The 18,854-nt window shown below is 42.7% G+C and overlaps 1 protein-coding gene across 2 annotated transcripts in view; it reads right to left on the reverse strand.

Annotated features, from left to right (window-relative positions):
- Positions 1 to 18,854, reverse strand: part of plxnd1 (plexin D1) — a 124,787-nt gene that overhangs the window by 66,762 nt on the left and 39,171 nt on the right. For both annotated transcript variants that reach the window (XM_036947420.1, XM_036947419.1), the window contains exons 12-13: positions 14,631 to 14,788; positions 30 to 175 (exon numbers count right to left, since the gene is read on the reverse strand). In XM_036947420.1, coding sequence (XP_036803315.1) covers positions 30 to 175; positions 14,631 to 14,788 — 304 coding nt within the window. The remainder of the gene's footprint in view (positions 1 to 29; positions 176 to 14,630; positions 14,789 to 18,854) is intronic.

Genomic DNA, 18,854 nt, shown 5'->3' on the forward strand with positions numbered 1-18,854 from the left:
AATGAATCAATCATAAGAAAGGTACTTACTGTACAGAGACGGTGTATCGGTAGGGTAGGATTTTACATGGAACCATCCCGATGGAGACCTTCACCACATCAGCCCTGCGGCCCATGTTCCTGCCCTGCACCGTGAGCAGGGTGCCCCCCTCCAACGGTCCACTCAGGGGGGAGATCTGTGGGGAAAGAGAGAGAAGGAAAGAGGGATAAGTGCCTGCATATATTCCTCTTGAGCTCAAGATTTAGATATAATTGAGAGAGACACATTCCCTCCGCTCAGTTTGGGGTCAGGTTTTATATAGAGGGCTCTTCAGTCAGTACCTCTCTGAGCTACAGGCCTGTATCTGTATGTGTACTCTGAAACCTGAGTAGTTCTTCCAGGACTCAAGTGAGACTGAGAGCGAGAGAGCTACAGTATAAAGAGAGTCAGAGAGGAGTGGTACATCGTCAAGGAGAAGGTAGCCTAGTGGTTAAGAGCGTTGGGCGAGTAATCGAAATGTTCGAATCCCTGAGCAGATTCCGTAAAAAATCTGTCGATGTCCCCTTGAACAAGGCATTTAACCCGAACTGCTCCTGTAAATTGCTCTGTATAAGAGCATCGGCTAAATTACTCAAATGTAACGTGAGAGAGCAATAAGCAGGAAAGACGGAGAGATAGATGGAAGGGAGTGGGAGTGGTACAGATATTGAGCTGTTAGAGTGAATAGGGGAAAGAGAGAGATCAACAGGGGAGAATATGAAGACAGGGAAGAGAGAGATCAACAGGGGAGAATATGAAGACGGTGAAGAGAGAGATCAACAGGGGAGAATATGAAGACGGGGAAGAGAGAGATCAACAGGGGAGAATATGAAGACAGGGAAGAGAGAGATCAACAGGGGAGAATATGAAGACAGGGAAGAGAGAGATCAACAGGGGAGAATATGAAGACAGGGATGAGAGAGATCAACAGGGGAGAATATGAAGACAGGGAAGAGAGAGATCAACAGGGGAGAATATGAAGACAGGGAAGAGAGAGATCAACAGGGGAGAATATGAAGACAGGGAAGAGAGAGATCAACAGGGGAGAATATGAAGACAGGGAAGAGAGAGATCAACAGGGGAGAATATGAAGACAGGGAAGAGAGAGATCAACAGGGGAGAATATGAAGATGGGGAAGAGAGAGTAGTGAGGGTGAGAGAGAGAGCAAATCTACAGCGAGGGAGCCAGCCTATACTCCCATTCCTCCAGTAGCCTATTGTCGCTACAGTATTTGAAATTCCTTTGTCATATTATGATCAGAAGCATGCTCTCACACATCATTTCAACCTTGACCTTGCTTCTCCCAGCGTTCCTCTAAGGAGCCATGGAGAGAGAGTATTTATCCAATCACCACGGAAACACAACCACAGAGATAGCTATCTCTGACTCCCAGGCAAAAGTAATCTACCATCAACTCCCAGTGTAGCGTAGCTAGCTAGTTTAGAAAATCCTACCATGGAGACACAGGGAGGTTGCTCCTATGGGCTGATCTGAGGTCAGCTTTGTCCCCCCATGTTCAAGACTAGACTTGGGGGTGGAAAAACTGGTTATAGATCAGTGTCTAAGGGCAACCTCTAGAGGCTCCAGGGGTTCCTGTCATCTTGGCATCATGCCTCGCAGAGTGACCATTTTCCTGGCTGTCCTGAGGTCGCTGTGACCCCTCCGTGGGTTATTAGCCTGGCTCGAGCTAGCTGCAGATCTATCACACATAAAAACTGTGCTTCCACTTGATCTGGGTGAGAGGGGAGGGGGTGGGTCTACATTAAGAAAAGTATTCATAAGTATTCATGTGATTGACAGCTGAGATACACAAACATTGTGCTTCCAAGCTAAAGTGAGAAATAAGGACATAGTGTGTAACTTACACTTATATTACCATATAAAAGCAAACAGTTATAAATTCACCAAGAACCCAGATCCGCAGCCAATGTGAATAAAACATTTAAAAGTGTTAACCCTCGCAAGGCTGCCGGCCTAGACGGCATCCCTAGCCGCGTCCTCAGAGCATGCGCAGACCAGCTGGCTGGTGTGTTTACGGACATAGTAAGTCAATCTCTATGCCAGTCTGCTGTTCCCACATGCTTCAAGAGGGCCACCATTGTTTCTGTTCCCAAGAAAGCTAAGGTAACTGAGCTAAACGACTATCGCCCCGTAGCACTCACTTCCGTCATCATGAAGTGCTTTGAGAGACTAGTCAAGGATCATATCACCTCCACCCTACCTGACACCCTAGACCCACTCCAATTTGGTTACCGCCCCAATAGGTCCACAGACGACGCAATCGCAATCACACTGCACACTGCCCTAACCCATCTGGACAAGAGGTGGTGAGGGTAGGAAACAACATCTCCACCCCGCTGATCCTCAACACTAGGGCACCACAAGGGTACGTTCTCAGCCCTCTCCTGTACTCCCAGTTCACCCATGACTGTGTGGCCATGCACGCCTCGAACTAAATCATCAGGTTTGCAGACGACACCACAGTGGTAGGCTTGATTACCAACAACAACGAGACGGCCTATGGGGAGGAGGTGAGGGCCCTCGGAGTGTGGTGTCAGGAAAATAACCTCACACTCAACGTCAACAAAACAAAGGAGATGATTGTGGACTTCAGGAAACAGCAGAGGGAGCACCCCCTCTATCCACATTGACGGGACAGTAGTGGAGAAGGTGGAAAGTTTCAAGTTCCTCTGCGTACACATCATGGACAAACTGAATTGGTCCACCCACACAGACAGCATGGTGAAGAAGGCGCAACAGCGCCTCTTCAACCTCAGGAGGCTGAAGAAATTTGGCTTGTCACCAAAAAGACTCACAAACTTTTACAGATGCACAATCGAGAGCATCCTGTCGGGCTGTGTCACCGCCTGGTATGGCAACTGCTCCGCCTACAACCGCAAGGCTCTCCAGAGGGTAGTGAGGTCTGCCCAATGCATCACCAGGGGCAAACTGCCTGCTCTCCAGGACACCTACACCACCCGATGTCACAGGAAGGCCAAAAGGATCATCAAGGACAACAACCACCTGAGCCACTGCCTGTTCACCCCGCTATCATCCAGAAGGCGAGGTCAGTACAGGTGCATCAAAGCTGGGACCGAGAGACTAAAAAACAGCTTCTATCTCAAGGCCATCAGACTGTTAAACAGCCATCACTAACATTGAATGGCTGATGTCAACATACTGACTCAAACCTCTAGCCACTTTAATAATTAAATATTGGATATAATAAATGTATCACTAGTCACTTTAAACACTGCCACTTTATATAATGTTTACATACCCTACATTACTCATCTCATATGAAAATACTGTACTCTATACCATCTACTGCATCTTGCCTATGCCGTTCGGCCATCGCTCATTCATATATTTTTATGTACATATTCTTATTCATTCCTTTACACTTGTGTGTATAAGGTAGTTGTTGTGAAATTGTTAGATTACTTGTTAGATATTACTGCATGGTTGGAACTAGAAGCACAAGCATTTTGCTACACTTGCATTAACATCTGCTAACCATGTGTATGTGACAAAAACAATTTGATTTGATTTGTATAAGACCAACAGGGTGATTGATGTAATTGTTTGGTAACACAACGTTTTTGACCTTCAACTAGCTTATCCCAAAATGAGTCACATTTTTAAGCCTTTAGATTAAATTGTGACACACACATACATGCACACACCTCCAAGCTCTCCTTGGTAGGTACAGTAATTATCACCATGTATCTGGGACATCTCTCTCTCTCTGGTGTTAACGGGTGTTATCATGTCTGGTGTTAGTGATAGCGTTAGCTGCCATGCTGCTCATTTACACCCGTCACTCCTCTGTGAATGAGTCATGATGAGGGGAGCAAAGTACAGTACAATAACATCAGGAGATTTCCTGATCTCAAAACGCATTCAACAATAAAGGATCTCTAAAGACCTCTACAATGCTCCAGATAATCTTGACAGGAATTTATTAATTGGTTGGGCTTTTGTGGAGATACACTGATCATTTGGATAAAGATCCTTCAAGGATCCTGCCTCCAGATTTCTATCATGTTCAGATCATACCGTAAACATCAACATTATTGGTTCAAACCCACTGTTTGAGACCATACTGTGTACCGTGTTGCAGTCCATCTTAACTACTCTTCACAGATTGATCCTCGCAGACAACTGCCTTTATTACCTGCAGTATTACAAACATAGAACACATTACTGTATTTTACTGGCTTGTCTATCCACATAACATATACTTCATATTACTGTTTATGCTCAAAGAATATGCTAGAATGACTGATTTCCCAACTGTAAGCTGACTAAATAAAAATGTGGCGCAGAAAGGGAAACATTACAGGAGCTGCCCATACAATCTTTAGACATAGTCACTGTGGTGGACAGAGTAACAGCAAACCGTGGGTGATACTGTGGTAGAACAGATACTCCCCCATAAGACTGAGAACTCTGACTGTAACTCTAACTAACTCCTGGTGAGACTGTCTGGGAAAACATGGCTGCCAAAGCATTGCATCACGCTCCCAGTCTCCCACAACCACAGCCCCAGTTACTGTCTTACAACCACCTCCCCTGAGGGAGCTGTTTCAGTGTGTGTGTGTGTGTGTGTGTGTGTGTGTCTGTGTGTTACATTGGGCTGCCCATGAATAGAGGATTTCAACACTTTTAACCTCAGTCATCTAAGCGGGATACACACACACAGACGGACACTCTCACACAACAAACCATGAGTCATGACACTGACACAATGGCTGATACAGAGAGTCACGCAGGGACACTGAGTGGGCTGACAGAGTGAACAAAGCTAACTTCTACTGGCCCTGGGATCCGGGGGGGACGGTGGGTGTTCTGCCAGTCAATGGGATGACAACCCCATTTGGGATGGGGTGGATTAGCGGGTGGAATAGTGGAGAACAATTGGAGGTTTACTTAGTAGCAATGCAAATATGGACACTCAATATGGACACTCAAACACTATGGTACTTTTTAATGGTAAGTTTACAAACATATATTATGATATATAGAATTGAGACTTGAATCTCATTATGGTAAATGGTGAAATAAGTATAGCTAGTTCTAATTGTAATGGCTTAGCAGATAATAAGGAAAGACGATCAGTACTTACCTGGCTAAAAGAGAAGGAATATAATATATATTGTTGGGGGGGGGGGGGGGGGGGGGGGGGACAAAGAAACTCAAAAGGGGCCATGAAATTAATTAACAATAATGTTGATCTGAATGTGCACATTGTCCAAACAGATCTGCAAGGTAGATGATTTAAAATGTATTATTGGACCATAAACAGATATGGGTCATTAATCTTTACGGACCAAATAATGATGATCATAGCTTCTTTGAAAATGTATATAATAATTTATCAAACCTACAAACAATACAATACTCTATTATTATGGTAGGAGATTATAATATTGTATAAAATACTTCAATTGGCCGAGAAGGAAATCCCACTACATAAGATCACCCTCATGCACTTAAGGAAATCACGAATGTCATGGATATATTGCAACTAGTGGATATATGAAGGCTTAAATATCCGGACTGAGTGAGATATACATGGTGGAGGCTCAATCAAGCTAATCATCTTGATTACTTTCTTATGTCATTCTCGCTGGCACCAAAAGTTTAAAAAGTGTTGATAAGGGACATAATGCGGTTGGACCCCAAATAATTGGCATATATATTGCTCTTACAGAATTTCTACATGGGTGAGGATATTGGAAATGTAATCAAAGCCTATTGGATGGTAATTTGTTTTTAACTAGGACAGAAGAACTTATAACTGACTTTTTCCAACATAATATATGTACAGCAGATTCCCTTATTGCATGTGACACTTTTAAATGTGCCTTTAGAGGCCATGCAATTCAGTACTCATCTCTAAAACAAAAGCAATTAGAGGTCAAAAGAGTCCATATTAACAAAAGGAAATGGAAGGACTAACAGTACACATAGATATCAATAAAAACTGTACCATAGAGGCACAGAATAAGTTAGAGGTAAAACAAAAAGAAATGGAGGAACTTATTCAAGAAAGATCAAGTGTAATATAAATTATAAAATTATATTATACAAATAAAGTGAACTGGATGGAATATGGAGAGAAATGAACAAAATCATTTTTAAATCTTCAACATAGAAATGCTACCAAGAATAATTTATTGAAACTTGTTGCAAAAGATGGAGTCACCCATGATTCCCCAAATGATATTTTGAAAGAAGAAGCAAAGTACTTTAAGCATATGTTTTCATTTCAGTCTCCTCCATCTCAACTAACTGAAGTAAATGTTATGATTAAAAAAAAAGATTAATAATGTAAAATTAACAGCTGTACAGAAAGACCCATTTGAAGGGCAAATTACAGAGGAGGAAGTTCTTGATGCAATTAAAGCTTGTAAGTCCGGAAAAACTCCAGGGCTGGATGGCATACCCGTGGAAGTATACCAAAACTTTTTTGATACAGTCAGAGGACTGTTATTAGCATGTTTAACCACTCTTATAAAAATGGTAGATTATCAGATACTCAACTAGGTCTGATTTCATTATTACTGAAACAGGATCCAAGTGGTAAATAGAAAGATTGAGTCCAAAAACAATTGGAGGCCCCTTAAAAATGCATAGCGCATTGGATGAAAAGGTTATTGTTGGATATTATACATCCTAATCAGACAGCTTCTTTACATGGACAATACATTGGATATAATATAAGGCCAGTACTGGAAACAATGGAACACAATTGAAAAACTGGGAAACTAGGCCTGGTATTCATAGCTGACTATGAAAAGGCTTTTGACAAAGTACAACTGGAATTTATATACAAATGCCTGGAATATTTCAATTTTGGAAAATCTCTTATACAATGGGTTAAAGTTATACATTATATCTCCAGGTGTAAAATAGTAAATAATGGCTACTTCTCAGAAAGTATTAAACTGTCAAGAGGAGTTAAACAAGGTTGTCCACTATCAGCATATCTATTTACTATGGCCATTGAAATGTTAGCAATTAAAATCAGATCCAACAATAATATCAAGGGGCTAGAAATCTAGGGGTTAAAAATAAAGGTGCCATTGTACGCTGATGATTAATTTTCTTTTAAATCCACTATTTAGAACCCTCCACAGCCTCATAGAGGATCTGGATACTTTTTCTAACCTCTTTGATTGCAACCAAATACAGATAAATATTACGTATTGGAAAAAAATACAACTTTTCATTACCGTGTAGTTTAGCAATTAAATAGTTTAACGGTGATGTGGATATACAGTACTCGGTATATATATCCCAAAATAAATAAATAATCTAACTGCTATACATTTTCATAGAAATTTAGCAAAAATAGATAGAAAAAATACCTCTCTATTTGTGGAAAAATCACCCTGATGAACGCTTTAGTCATATCCCAGTTTACCTATTTGCTTATGGTCTTGTCTATAACCAGCGACCTGTTTTTTTTTTTAAATATATGAGCCAAAAATGTGGCTCGTGACGCGCGCTCCCAACAGAGTTACCTCTCGTTCCAGGGCTTTTCTTCATACATAGGAATTCTCCAGTTGGAACATTATTGATGTTTTATGTTAAAAACATCCTAACGATTGAGTCCATACATCGTTTGACTTGTTTCTACGACCTGTAACGGAACTTTTAAAGTTTTTGTCTGGACGAAGGGCTCGCGCCTCATGAAGATGAATTGGTGGGCTGAACACGCTAACAAGTGGATATTTGGACATAAATTATGGACTTTATGGAACTTTATGGAACAAATCAGTCATTTATTGTCGAACTGGGATTCCTGGGAGTGCCTTCTGATGAAGAACATCAAAGGTAAGTTAATATTTATGGTGTTATTTCTAACTTCTGTTGACTCCAAAATGGCGGATTTTCTCTGGCTGGATTGGGCTCTGAGCGCCGTTCTCAGATTATGCTTTTTCCGTAAAGTTTTTTTGAAATCTGACACAGCGGTTGCATTAAGGAGAAGTCTGTCTTTAATTCTGTGAATAACAATTGTATCTTTTATCAATGTTTATTATGAGTATTTCTGCAAAATCACCGGATGTTATGGAATCAAAACATTACTGAGCGTAAGTTGCCAATGTAAACTGAGATTTTGGGACATAAGTATGCACATTATCGAACAAAACATACATGTATTGTGTAACATGATGTCCTATGAGTGTCATTTGATGATCATCAAAGGTTAGTGATTAATTTGATCTATATTTCTGCTTTTTGTGACTCCTATCTTTGCTGGAAAAATGGCTGTGAGTTTTTTTGACTTGGCTGTGACCTAAGCATATGTTGTGCTTTCGCTGTAAAGCATTTTTGAAATCGGACATGATGGGTAGATTAACAAGATGTTTATCTTTCATTTGCTGTATTGGAGTTGTTAATGTGTGAAAGTTACATTTTCAAAAAAATATTTTTGAATATCGTGCGCTGTCTTTTCAGCGGAATGTTGTCGAGGGGTTCTGCTAGCGGAACACCTGCGCTAGAAAGGTTAAAGAAAATTGTGATGAATAAAAAGTACACCAGTTTCATTTAAGGATGAATAAATTGACAACATTTACCATATAGATTGCAAAATAGTTGGGAAGAGATTTCTGACGTATCGATTCTATGGCACATGGTTTATGAATTGATGTGCAAAATAATGCTGGATTCATAACTTAGAGTTTTTCAAATTAAAATATTATACATAATTCTTGCAATGTTATATATACGAGGGATACAGCCATCCTAGCTCTGCAGATTTTGCTGCGAAGAGACAGAATCATTAGATAATTTGTTATGGTAATGTCCATACATAGATATATACATACATACATACATACATTTGCTCGCAGGTCCAGGAATGGCTGAAGAATTGCAACATTTACCTGGAGCTAACTCTGCAGATAGCACTGCTGGGTGATTTGAAATGTCATAGTCAATAGATCAATAAAAAAGTATGACTTTTAGAATTGTATTAATCTTTCATTTACAATCTGTAGAAACTATGAGAATAGAAAGGATCAGAACTTTTGTGACACATCACAGCACAGTTTTAAAATATATGGCAAAAATAAATCCAGTAGGGATGGTGTTAGGATATAGATGGGATGGGTTGAGTGGAGCTGAATGGTGGTACTAATAACAACACGATAACTCATGTAAAATATGCCATGTCAGTAAAATGTATATTGGTTAAAAACTTTTGTGAAACAGCAGTTAAAAATATATGGCAAAAATAAATCAAACTGCATGATCTTCAGAAATAGATGGGAGGGATTGAGTTTAGCGGAAGGATAGGAGTAAAAACAAACAAAATATAACTATTGTAAAATAGATTGTGTCCGTAAAATCAAATCAAATCAAATTTTATTTGTCACAAACACATGGTTAGCAGATGTTGATGCGAGTGTAGTGAAATGCTTGTGCTTCTAGTTCCGACAATGCAGTAATAACCAATGAGTAATCTAACCTAACAATTCCACAACTACTACCTTATACACACAAGTGTAAAGGGATAAAGAATATGTACATAAAGATATATGAATGAGTGATGGTACAGAACAACATAGGCAAGATGCAGTAGATGGTATCGAGTACAGTATATACATATGAGATGAGTAATGTAGGGTATGTAAACATAAAGTGGCATAGTTTAAAGTGGCTAGTGATACATGTATTACATGAAGATGGCAAGATGCAGTAGATGGTATCGAGTACAGTATATACATATGAGATGAGTAATGTAGGGTATGTAAACATTATATAAAGTGGCATTGTTTAAAGTGGCTGGTGATACATTTTTTACATCAATTTCCATTATTAAAGTGGCTGGAGTTGAGTCAGTATGTTGGCAGCAGCCACTCAATGTTAGTGGTGGCTGTTTAACAGACTGATGTCCTTGAGATAGAAGCTGTTTATCAGTTTCTCGGTCCCTGCTTTGATGCACCTGTACTGACCTCGCCTTCTGGATGATAGTGGGGTGAACAGGCAGTGGCTCGGGTGGTTGTTGTCCTTGATGATCTTTATGGCCTTCCTGTGACATCGGGTGGTGTAGGTGTCCTGGAGAGCAGGCAGTTTGCCCCCGGTGATGCGTTGTGCAGACCTCACTACCCTCTGGAGAGCCTTGCGGTTGTGGGCGGAGCAGTTGCCGTACCAGGCGATGATACAGCCCGACAGGATGCTCTCGATTGTGCATCTGTAAAAGTTTGTGAGTGCTTTTGGTGACAAGCCAAATTTCTTCAGCCTCCTGAGGTTGAAGAGGCGCTGCTGCGCCTTCTTCACAACGCTGTCTGTGTGGGTGGACCAATTCAGTTTGTCCGTGATGTGTAAGCCGAGGAACTTAAAACTTACTACCCTCTCCACTACTGTCCCGTCGATGTGGATAGGGGGTGTGCTCCCTCTGCTGTTCCTGAAGTCCACAATCATCTCCTTTGTTTTGTTGCGTTGAGTGTGAGGTTATTTAACACCACAATCCGAGGGCCCTCACCTCCTCCCTGTAGGCCGTCTCGTCATTGTTGGTAATCAAGCCTACCACTGTGGTGTCGTCCGCAAACTTGATGATTGAGTTGGAGGCGTACATGGCTAGGAAGTCGTGGGTGAACAGGGAGTACAGGAGAGGGCTCAGAACGCACCCTTGTGGGGCCCCAGTGTTGAGGATCAGTGGGGTGGAGATGTTGTTACCTACCCTCACCACCTGGGGGCGGCCCGTCAGGAAGTCCAGGACCCAATTGCACAGGGCGGGGTCCAGCTTGATGACGAGTTTGGAGGGTACTATGGTGTTAAATGCTGAGCTGTAATCGATGAACAGCATTCTCACATAGGTATTCCTCTTGTCCAGATGGGTTAGGGTAATGTGCAATGTGGTCGTGATTGCATCGTCTGTGGACCTATTGGAGCGGTAAGCAAATTGGAATGGGTCTAGGGTGTCAGGTAGGGTGGAGGTTATATGGTCCTTGACTAGTCTCTCAAAGCAATTCATGATGACGGAAGTGAGTGCTACGGGACAGTAATCGTTTAGCTCAGTTGCCTTTGCTTTCTTTGATACAGGGACAATGGTGGCCATCTTGAAGCATGTGGGGACAGCAGACTGGGATAAGGATTGATTGAATATGTCCGTAAAGACACCAGCCAGCTGGTCTGCGCATGCTCTGAGGACGCGGCTGGGGATGCCACCTGGGCCAGCAGCCTTGCGAGGGTTAACACGTTTAAATGTTTTACTCACGTCGGCTGCAGTGAAGGAGAGTCCGCAGGTTTTGGTAGCGGGCCGTGTCAGTGGCACTATATTATCCTCAAAGCGAGCAAAGAATTTATTTAGTCTGTCTGGGAGCAAGACATCCTGGTCCACAACGGGGCCGGTTTTCTTTTTGTAATCCGTGATTGACTGTAGACCCTGCCACATACCTCTTGTGTCTGAGCCGTTGAATTGCAACTCTACTTTGTCTCTATACTGACGCTTAGCTTATTTGATTGCCTTGCGGAGGGAATAGCTACACTGTTTGTATTCGGTCATGTTTCCGGTCACCTTGCCCTGGTTAAAAGGGTTCACGCTTTCAGTTTTGCGAGAATGCTGCCATCAAACCAAGGTTTCCGGTTTGGGAATGTTTTAATAGTTGCTGTGGGTACGACATTGCCGATGCACTTTCTAATGAACTCTCTCACCGAATCAGCGTATTCGTCCATGTTGTTGTTGGACGCAATGCGGAACATATCCCAATCCACGTGATCGAAGCAGTCTTGAAGCGTGGAATCAGATTGGTCGAACCAACATTGAACAGACCTGAGCGCGGGAGCTTCCTGCTTTAGTTTCTGTCTATAGGCTGGAAGCAACAAAATGGAGTCGTGGTCAGCTTTTCCGAAAGGAGGGTGGGGGAGGGCCTTATATGCGTCGCGAAAGTTAGAATAACAATGATCCATGGTTTTACCAGCCCTGGTTGCACAATCAATATGCTGATAGAATTTAGGGAGTCTTGTTTTCAGATCAGCCTTGTTAAAATCCCCAGCTACAATGAATGCAGCCTCAGGATATGTGGTTTCCAGTTTACATAGAGTCAAATAAAGTTGTTGTTGTACTTCTGGTGCCGACAGAGATGGCCGCCTCCCTTCATGTTCCTAGGAACGTGAAGCTAGGAACATTTGACTATTTTACTATATACATTTTACTATATAAAATGTATATAGTATGTAAAGGCTGAAAGTAGAATCTTAAGTGTTGTTGTTCATTAGTTTACTCCAATTAGGGGAGGGGTGGAAGGTTAGTGGGGGAAAAAAGAAGAAGATGTGTATATATAAACTCTGTGTTTATTTTCAGCAAACGTAACGTGTAAATATTTGTATGAACATAACAAGATTCAACAACTGAGACATAAACTGAACAAGTTCCACAGACATGTGACTAGCAGAAATTGAATAGTGTCCCTGGACAAAAGGGGGGTCAAAATCGAAAGTAAGTCAGTATTTGCATTAAGTACTGCAGTGCATCTCCTCCTCATGGACTGCACCAGATTTGCCAGTTCTTGCTTTGAGATGTTACCCCACTCTTCCACCAAGGCACCTGCAAGTTCCCGGACATTTCTGGGGGGAATGGCCGTAGCCCTCACTCTCCGATCCAACAGGTCCCAGACGTGCTCAATGGGATTGAGATCCGGGCTCTTCGCTGGCCATGGTAGAACACTGGCATTCCTGTCTTGCAGGAGGGTCATGCTGGAGGGTCATGTCAGGATGAGCCTGCAGGAAGGGTACCACATGAGGGAGGAGGATGTCTTCCCTGTAACGCACAGCGTTGAGATTGCCTGCAATGATAACAAGCTCAGTCCGATGATGCTGTGACACACCGCCCCAGACCATGATGGACGCTCCACCTCCAGTACAAGCCTCAGTGTAACGCTCATTCCTTCGACGATAAACGTGAATCCGACCATCACCCTCGGTGAGACAAAACCGCAACTCGTCAGTGAAGAGCACTTTTTGCCAGTCCTGTCTGGTCCAGCGACGGTGGGTTTGTGCCCAAAGGTGACGTTGTTGCCTGTGAAGTCTGGTGATGACCTGCCTTACAAGCCCTCAGTCCAGCCTCTCTCAGCCTATTGCGGACAGGCTGAGCACTGATATAGGGATTGTGCGTTCCTGGTGTAACTCGGGCAGTTGTTGTTGCCATCCTGTACCTGTCCCGCAGGTGTGATGTTCGGATGTACCGATCCTGTGCATGTGTTGTTACACCTGATTTGTTTCACACCTTTTTGGTTACTACATGATTCCATATGTGTTATTTCATCGTTTTGATGTCTTCATTATTATTCTACAATGTAGAAAACAAAAATAAAGAAAAACCATTGAATGAGTAGGTGTGTCCAAACTTTTGACTGGTACTGTATATCCCAAAAATATATGGGGGATTGGAAATGATGCAGGCAATTACATTGTTGGAAGCTGCAATCTATCTGCAATATTAAAGCGGATGTACCCCATAAAAAACGTCAACTGGTCTATATGTTGTGGCTCTAAACCCTTGCTGGCCTTTGAATGAAGGTGTACCCATGTGTGTAAGATGCTATAGATTAGTTGAGTGTTAGTGTGTATGTGTGTGTGTGTGCGCATGTGTGTGTGTCAGACTTCTTTGTTCCCCTGCTTGGCCAGGCCAGGCAGGTTTTATCTACAGGAAGTGTTTAGGCCAACTGAGCCTCATGTGAGCCGTACTTCCTGTCTGCAGCACAGATAAAGGCAGCATTCAGCAGCGTTCAGAGTGGGTCTGATTGCAACTCTAAACACTCTTTAATGCCTGGCAGTTCAAACATAGGGACATAACCACAAATATTCAGAAGCCTTGATAGAAAGGAGCACAGTCACTCAGATGAATCCAACTGAAGAGTTGAACCCATGTGTTCAGCTGACTGGGGTTAATGACCACTAGGTGCTGACCACAGTGAGATCTGCATCCAAATAAACACATTCATTTCCCTGACCAATGTGGTTGTAGTGTGATCACATCGGTAATGTATATTGCTCTATTCTATTTCTGTGGGTGACTGTGTACCGAGCTCAATACCAACATGGTATGCACAGAACTCCACACACACAAACGCACACGCACGCACGCAAACGCACGCACACACACACGCACTTGCCCAGACAGACAGACAGGGTTAGACAGTGGCTAAGTGTTCCCATGCCCTCTGTCATCCCTCCAGATCAGTTGTGTTGTTCCTCCATAAGAGCCAGTGCCTAAGTGCTGTGACTGTGCTGTGGCGTCATTCAGTCAGGGAGTTGTACAGTAAAGAGTGATGTTTCAGACTGACTTGGTTTAATGAAGCTCTGTAATAACACTTCCCCTTCCAAAATAAGCCCCAATCACAAGACAGAGGAAAGGCAGGGTACAGTGCCATGTGACAGGTCATGTGACACACCACCACTTCCTGTTCTAAATTAGGCCCTAGGTCAACAATGACGGGATGGAGAATTGCATGAATGAGTATGTACAGTACAGTTAGACGTATCCAGTCTTATGGATCTCGCGGATGGGTCATTGTGTGTGTGTGTGTGTGTGTGTGTGTGTGTGTGTGTGTGTGTGTGTGTGTGTGTGTGTGTGTGTGTGTGTGTGTATTCCTACCTTGGTGATCTCGGGGTCAGGACACTGACTACTCATGTACTGGCAGTCATCCCTGGTTCTACAGATGTTGTCACACCAGCCACACAGATGACCCTGGTCCTCACGTCCCCAACACTGGGAACAATCCCCACTGCCGACCCCACAGTTGTACACCTCCACTGAGAGAGAGGGAGAGGGAGGGGACAAAGGGGAGGGCTTTATGCATTAGGGGGCGCTATTAAACATTTGGGATGAAAAACGTTCCCGTTTTAAACAAGATATTTTGTCACGAAAAGATGCTCGACTATTCATATAATTGACAGCTTTGGAAAGAAAACACTCTGTTGTTTCCAAAACTGCAAAGATATTGTCTGTGAGTGCCACTGAATTGATGTTACAGGCGAAACCCAGATAAAAATCCAACCAGGAAGTGCCGCATTTTTTGAAACCGCCTCATGCCAATGACTCCTTATATGGCTGTGAATGAGTTACGAATGAGCTTACGTTTTCCACGTATTCCCCAAGGTGTCTACAGCATTGTGACGTCTTATTAGGCATTTCCATTGAAGAATGGCCGTAAGGGACCATATATAGCATGTGGTCACATGGTGTCTCCCGCAGAAAATCTCGGGTAACTACTGAGGTAGCCATTTTTCCAATCGCTTCTTATGAGAAACCAATTGCCTCGACGGATATATTATCGAATGTAAAAGTTAAAAACACCTTGAGGATGGATCCTAAACAACGTTTGCCGTGTTTCTGTCGAAATTATGGAGCAAATTCTGAAAAAATATTGGCTTTATAGTTGCAGCATTTTCCGGTCGATTTCTCAGCCAAGCATGATGAAGAAACGGGAGCTATTTCGCCTACAAAAATAATATTTTTGGAAAAAAAGGAACATTTGCTATCTAACTGGGAGTCTCCTGAGTGAAAGCATCCAAAGTTCTTCAAAGGTAAATTATTTAATTTGGTTGCTTTTCTTATTTTCGTGAAAATGTTGCCTGCTGCCAGCAGAGCTAGCATAGCATTATGCAATGATAAACTTACACAAATGCTTGTCTAGCGTTGGCTGTAACGCATATTTTGAAAATCTGAGATGACAGTGTTGTTAACAAAAGGCTACGCTTGTGTTTGAATATATTTATTTAATTTCATTTGCGATTTTCATGAATAGGAAAAGTTTCTAGGGCTATTTATGTCCGCTGCGTTATGCTAATTCATTTGAGGCTATGATTACGCTCCCGGATACGGGATTGCTCGTCGCAAAAGGTTAACACAATACATTCTGCTGGTACACATAGGCTATTTGAAAGGGCTCCATTACATCACTGCACGGGCTGCGTATATCATACTGAACCTATGAAACAGATAGGGAAGACAACAGAAACCCAGAGAAACAGAGAGGGAAGACAACAGAAACCCAGAGAAACAGAGAGGGAAGACAACAGAAACCCAGAGAAACAGAGAGGGAAGACATAACAGAAACCTAGAGAAACAGAGAGGGAAGACAACAGAAACCCAGAGAAACAGAGAAGGAAGACAACAGAAACCCAGAGAAACAGAGAGGGAAGACATAACAGAAACCTAGAGAAACAGAGAGGGAAGACAACAGAAACCCAGAGAAACAGAGAGGGAAGACAACAGAAACCCAGAGAAACAGAGAGGGAAGACAACATAAACCCAGAGAAACAGAGAGGGAAGACATAACATAAACCTAGAGAAACAGAGAGGGAAGACAACAGAAACCTAGAGAAACAGAGAGGTAAGACAACATAAACCCAGAGAAACAGAGAGGGAAGACAACAGAATCCCAGAGAAACAGAGAGGGAAGACAACAGAAACCCAGAGAAACAGAGAGGGAAGACATAACATAAACCTAGAGAAACAGAGAGGGAAGACAACAGAAACCTAGAGAAACAGAGAGGTAAGACAACATAAACCCAGAGAAACAGAGAGGGAAGACAACAGAAACCCAGAGAAACAGAGAGGGAAGACAACAGAAACCCAGAGAAACAGAGAGGGAAGACAAGATAAACCTAGAGAAACAGAGAGGGAAGACAACAGAAACCTAGAGAAACAGAGAGGAAGACATAACAGAAACCCAGAGAAACAGAGAGGGAAGACAACAGAAACCCAGATAAACAGAGAGGGAAGACAACAGAAACCCAGAGAAACAGAGAGGGAAGACAAGATAAACCTAGAGAAACAGAGAGGGAAGACAACAGAAACCTAGAGAAACAGAGAAGGAAGACAACAGAAACCCAGAGAAACAGAGAGGGAAGACAACAGAAACCCAGAGAAACAGAGAGGGAAGACAACAGAAACCCAGAGAAACAGAGAGGGAAGACATAACATAAACCTAGAGAAACAGAGAGGGAAGACATAACAGAAACCCAGAGAAACAGAGGGGGAAGACAACATAAACCCAGAGAAACAGAGAGGGAAGACATAACAGAAACCCAGAGAAACAGAGAGGGAAGACATAACAGAAACCCAGAGAAACAGAGAGGGAAGAAATAACAAAAACCCAGAGAAACAGAGAGGGAAGACAACAGAAATCCAGAGAAACAGAGAGGGAAGACAACAGAAACCCAGAGAAACAGAGAGGGAAGACATAACAGAAACCTAGAGAAACAGAGAGGGAAGACATAACATAAACCCAGAGAAACAGAGAGGGAAGACATAACAGAAACCTAGAGAAACAGAGAGGGAAGACAACAGAACCACAGAGAAACAGAGAGGGAAGACAACAGAAACCCAGAGAAACAGAGAGGGAAGACAACAGAAACCCAGAGAAACAGAGAGGGAAGACATAACAGAAACCTAGAGAAACAGAGGGGGAAGACAACATAAACCCAGAGAAACAGAGAAGGAAGACAACAGAACCTCAGAGAAACAGAGAGGGAAGACAACATAAACCCAGACAAACAGAGAGGGAAGACAACAGAAACCCAGAGAAACAGAGAGGGAAGACATAACAGAAACCCAGAGAAACAGAGAGGGAAGACATAACAGAAACCCAGAGAAACAGAGAGGGAAGACATAACAGAAACCCAGAGAAACAGAGAGGGAAGACATAACAGAAACCCAGAGAAACAGAGAGGGAAGACATAACAGAAACCCAGAGAAACAGAGAGGGAAGACAACATAAACCCAGAGAAACAGAGAGGTAAGACAACATAAACCCAGAGAAACAGAGAGTGAAGACAACAGAAACCCAGAGAAACAGAGAGGGAAGACATGCACAATCGAGAGCATCCTGGCGGGCTGTATCACCGCCTGGTACGGCAACTGCTCCGCCCTCAACCGTAAGGCTCTCCAGAGGGTGGTGAGGTCTGCACAACGCATCACCGGGGGCAAACTACCTGCCCTCCAGGACACCTACACCACCCGATGTCACAGGAAGGCCATAAAGATCATCAAGGACATCAACCACCCGAGCCACTGCCTGTTCACCCCGCTATCATCCAGAAGGCGAGGTCAGTACAGGTGCATCAAAGCTGGGACCGAGAGACTGAAAAACAGCTTCTATCTCAAGGCCATCAGACTGTTAAACAGCCACCACTAACATTGAGTGGCTGCTGCCAACACACTGACACTGACTCAACTCCAGCCACTTTAATAATGGGAATTGATGGGAAATGATGTAAATATATCACTAGCCACTTTAAACAATGCTACCTTATATAATGTTACTTACCCTACATTATTCATCTCATATGCATACGTATATACTGTACTCTATATCATCGACTGTATCCTTATGTAATACATGTATCACTAGCCACTTTAAACTATGCCACTTTGTTTACATACTCATCTCATTTGTACATACTGTACTCGATACCATCTACTGTGTCTTGCCTATGCTGCTCTGTACCATCACTCATTCATATATCCTTATGTACATATTCTTTATCCCCTTACACTGTGTACAAGACAGTAGTTTTGGAATTGTTAGTTAGATTACTTGTTGGTTATTACTGCATTGTCGGAACTAGAAGCACAAGCATTTCGCTACACTCGCATTAACATCTGCTAACCATGTGTATGTGACAAATAAAATTTGATTTGATTTGATTTGATTTGATAACAGAAACCCAGAGAAACAGAGAGGGAAGACATAACAGAAACCCAGAGAAACAGAGAGGGAAAACAACATAAACCCAGAGAAACAGAGAGGTCAGACAACATAAACCCAGAGAAACAGAGAGGGAAGACAACAGAAACCCAGAGAAACAGAGA

Source organism: Oncorhynchus mykiss, chromosome 16, assembly GCF_013265735.2.
Source record: "Oncorhynchus mykiss isolate Arlee chromosome 16, USDA_OmykA_1.1, whole genome shotgun sequence".
Taxonomy (NCBI): domain Eukaryota; kingdom Metazoa; phylum Chordata; class Actinopteri; order Salmoniformes; family Salmonidae; genus Oncorhynchus; species Oncorhynchus mykiss.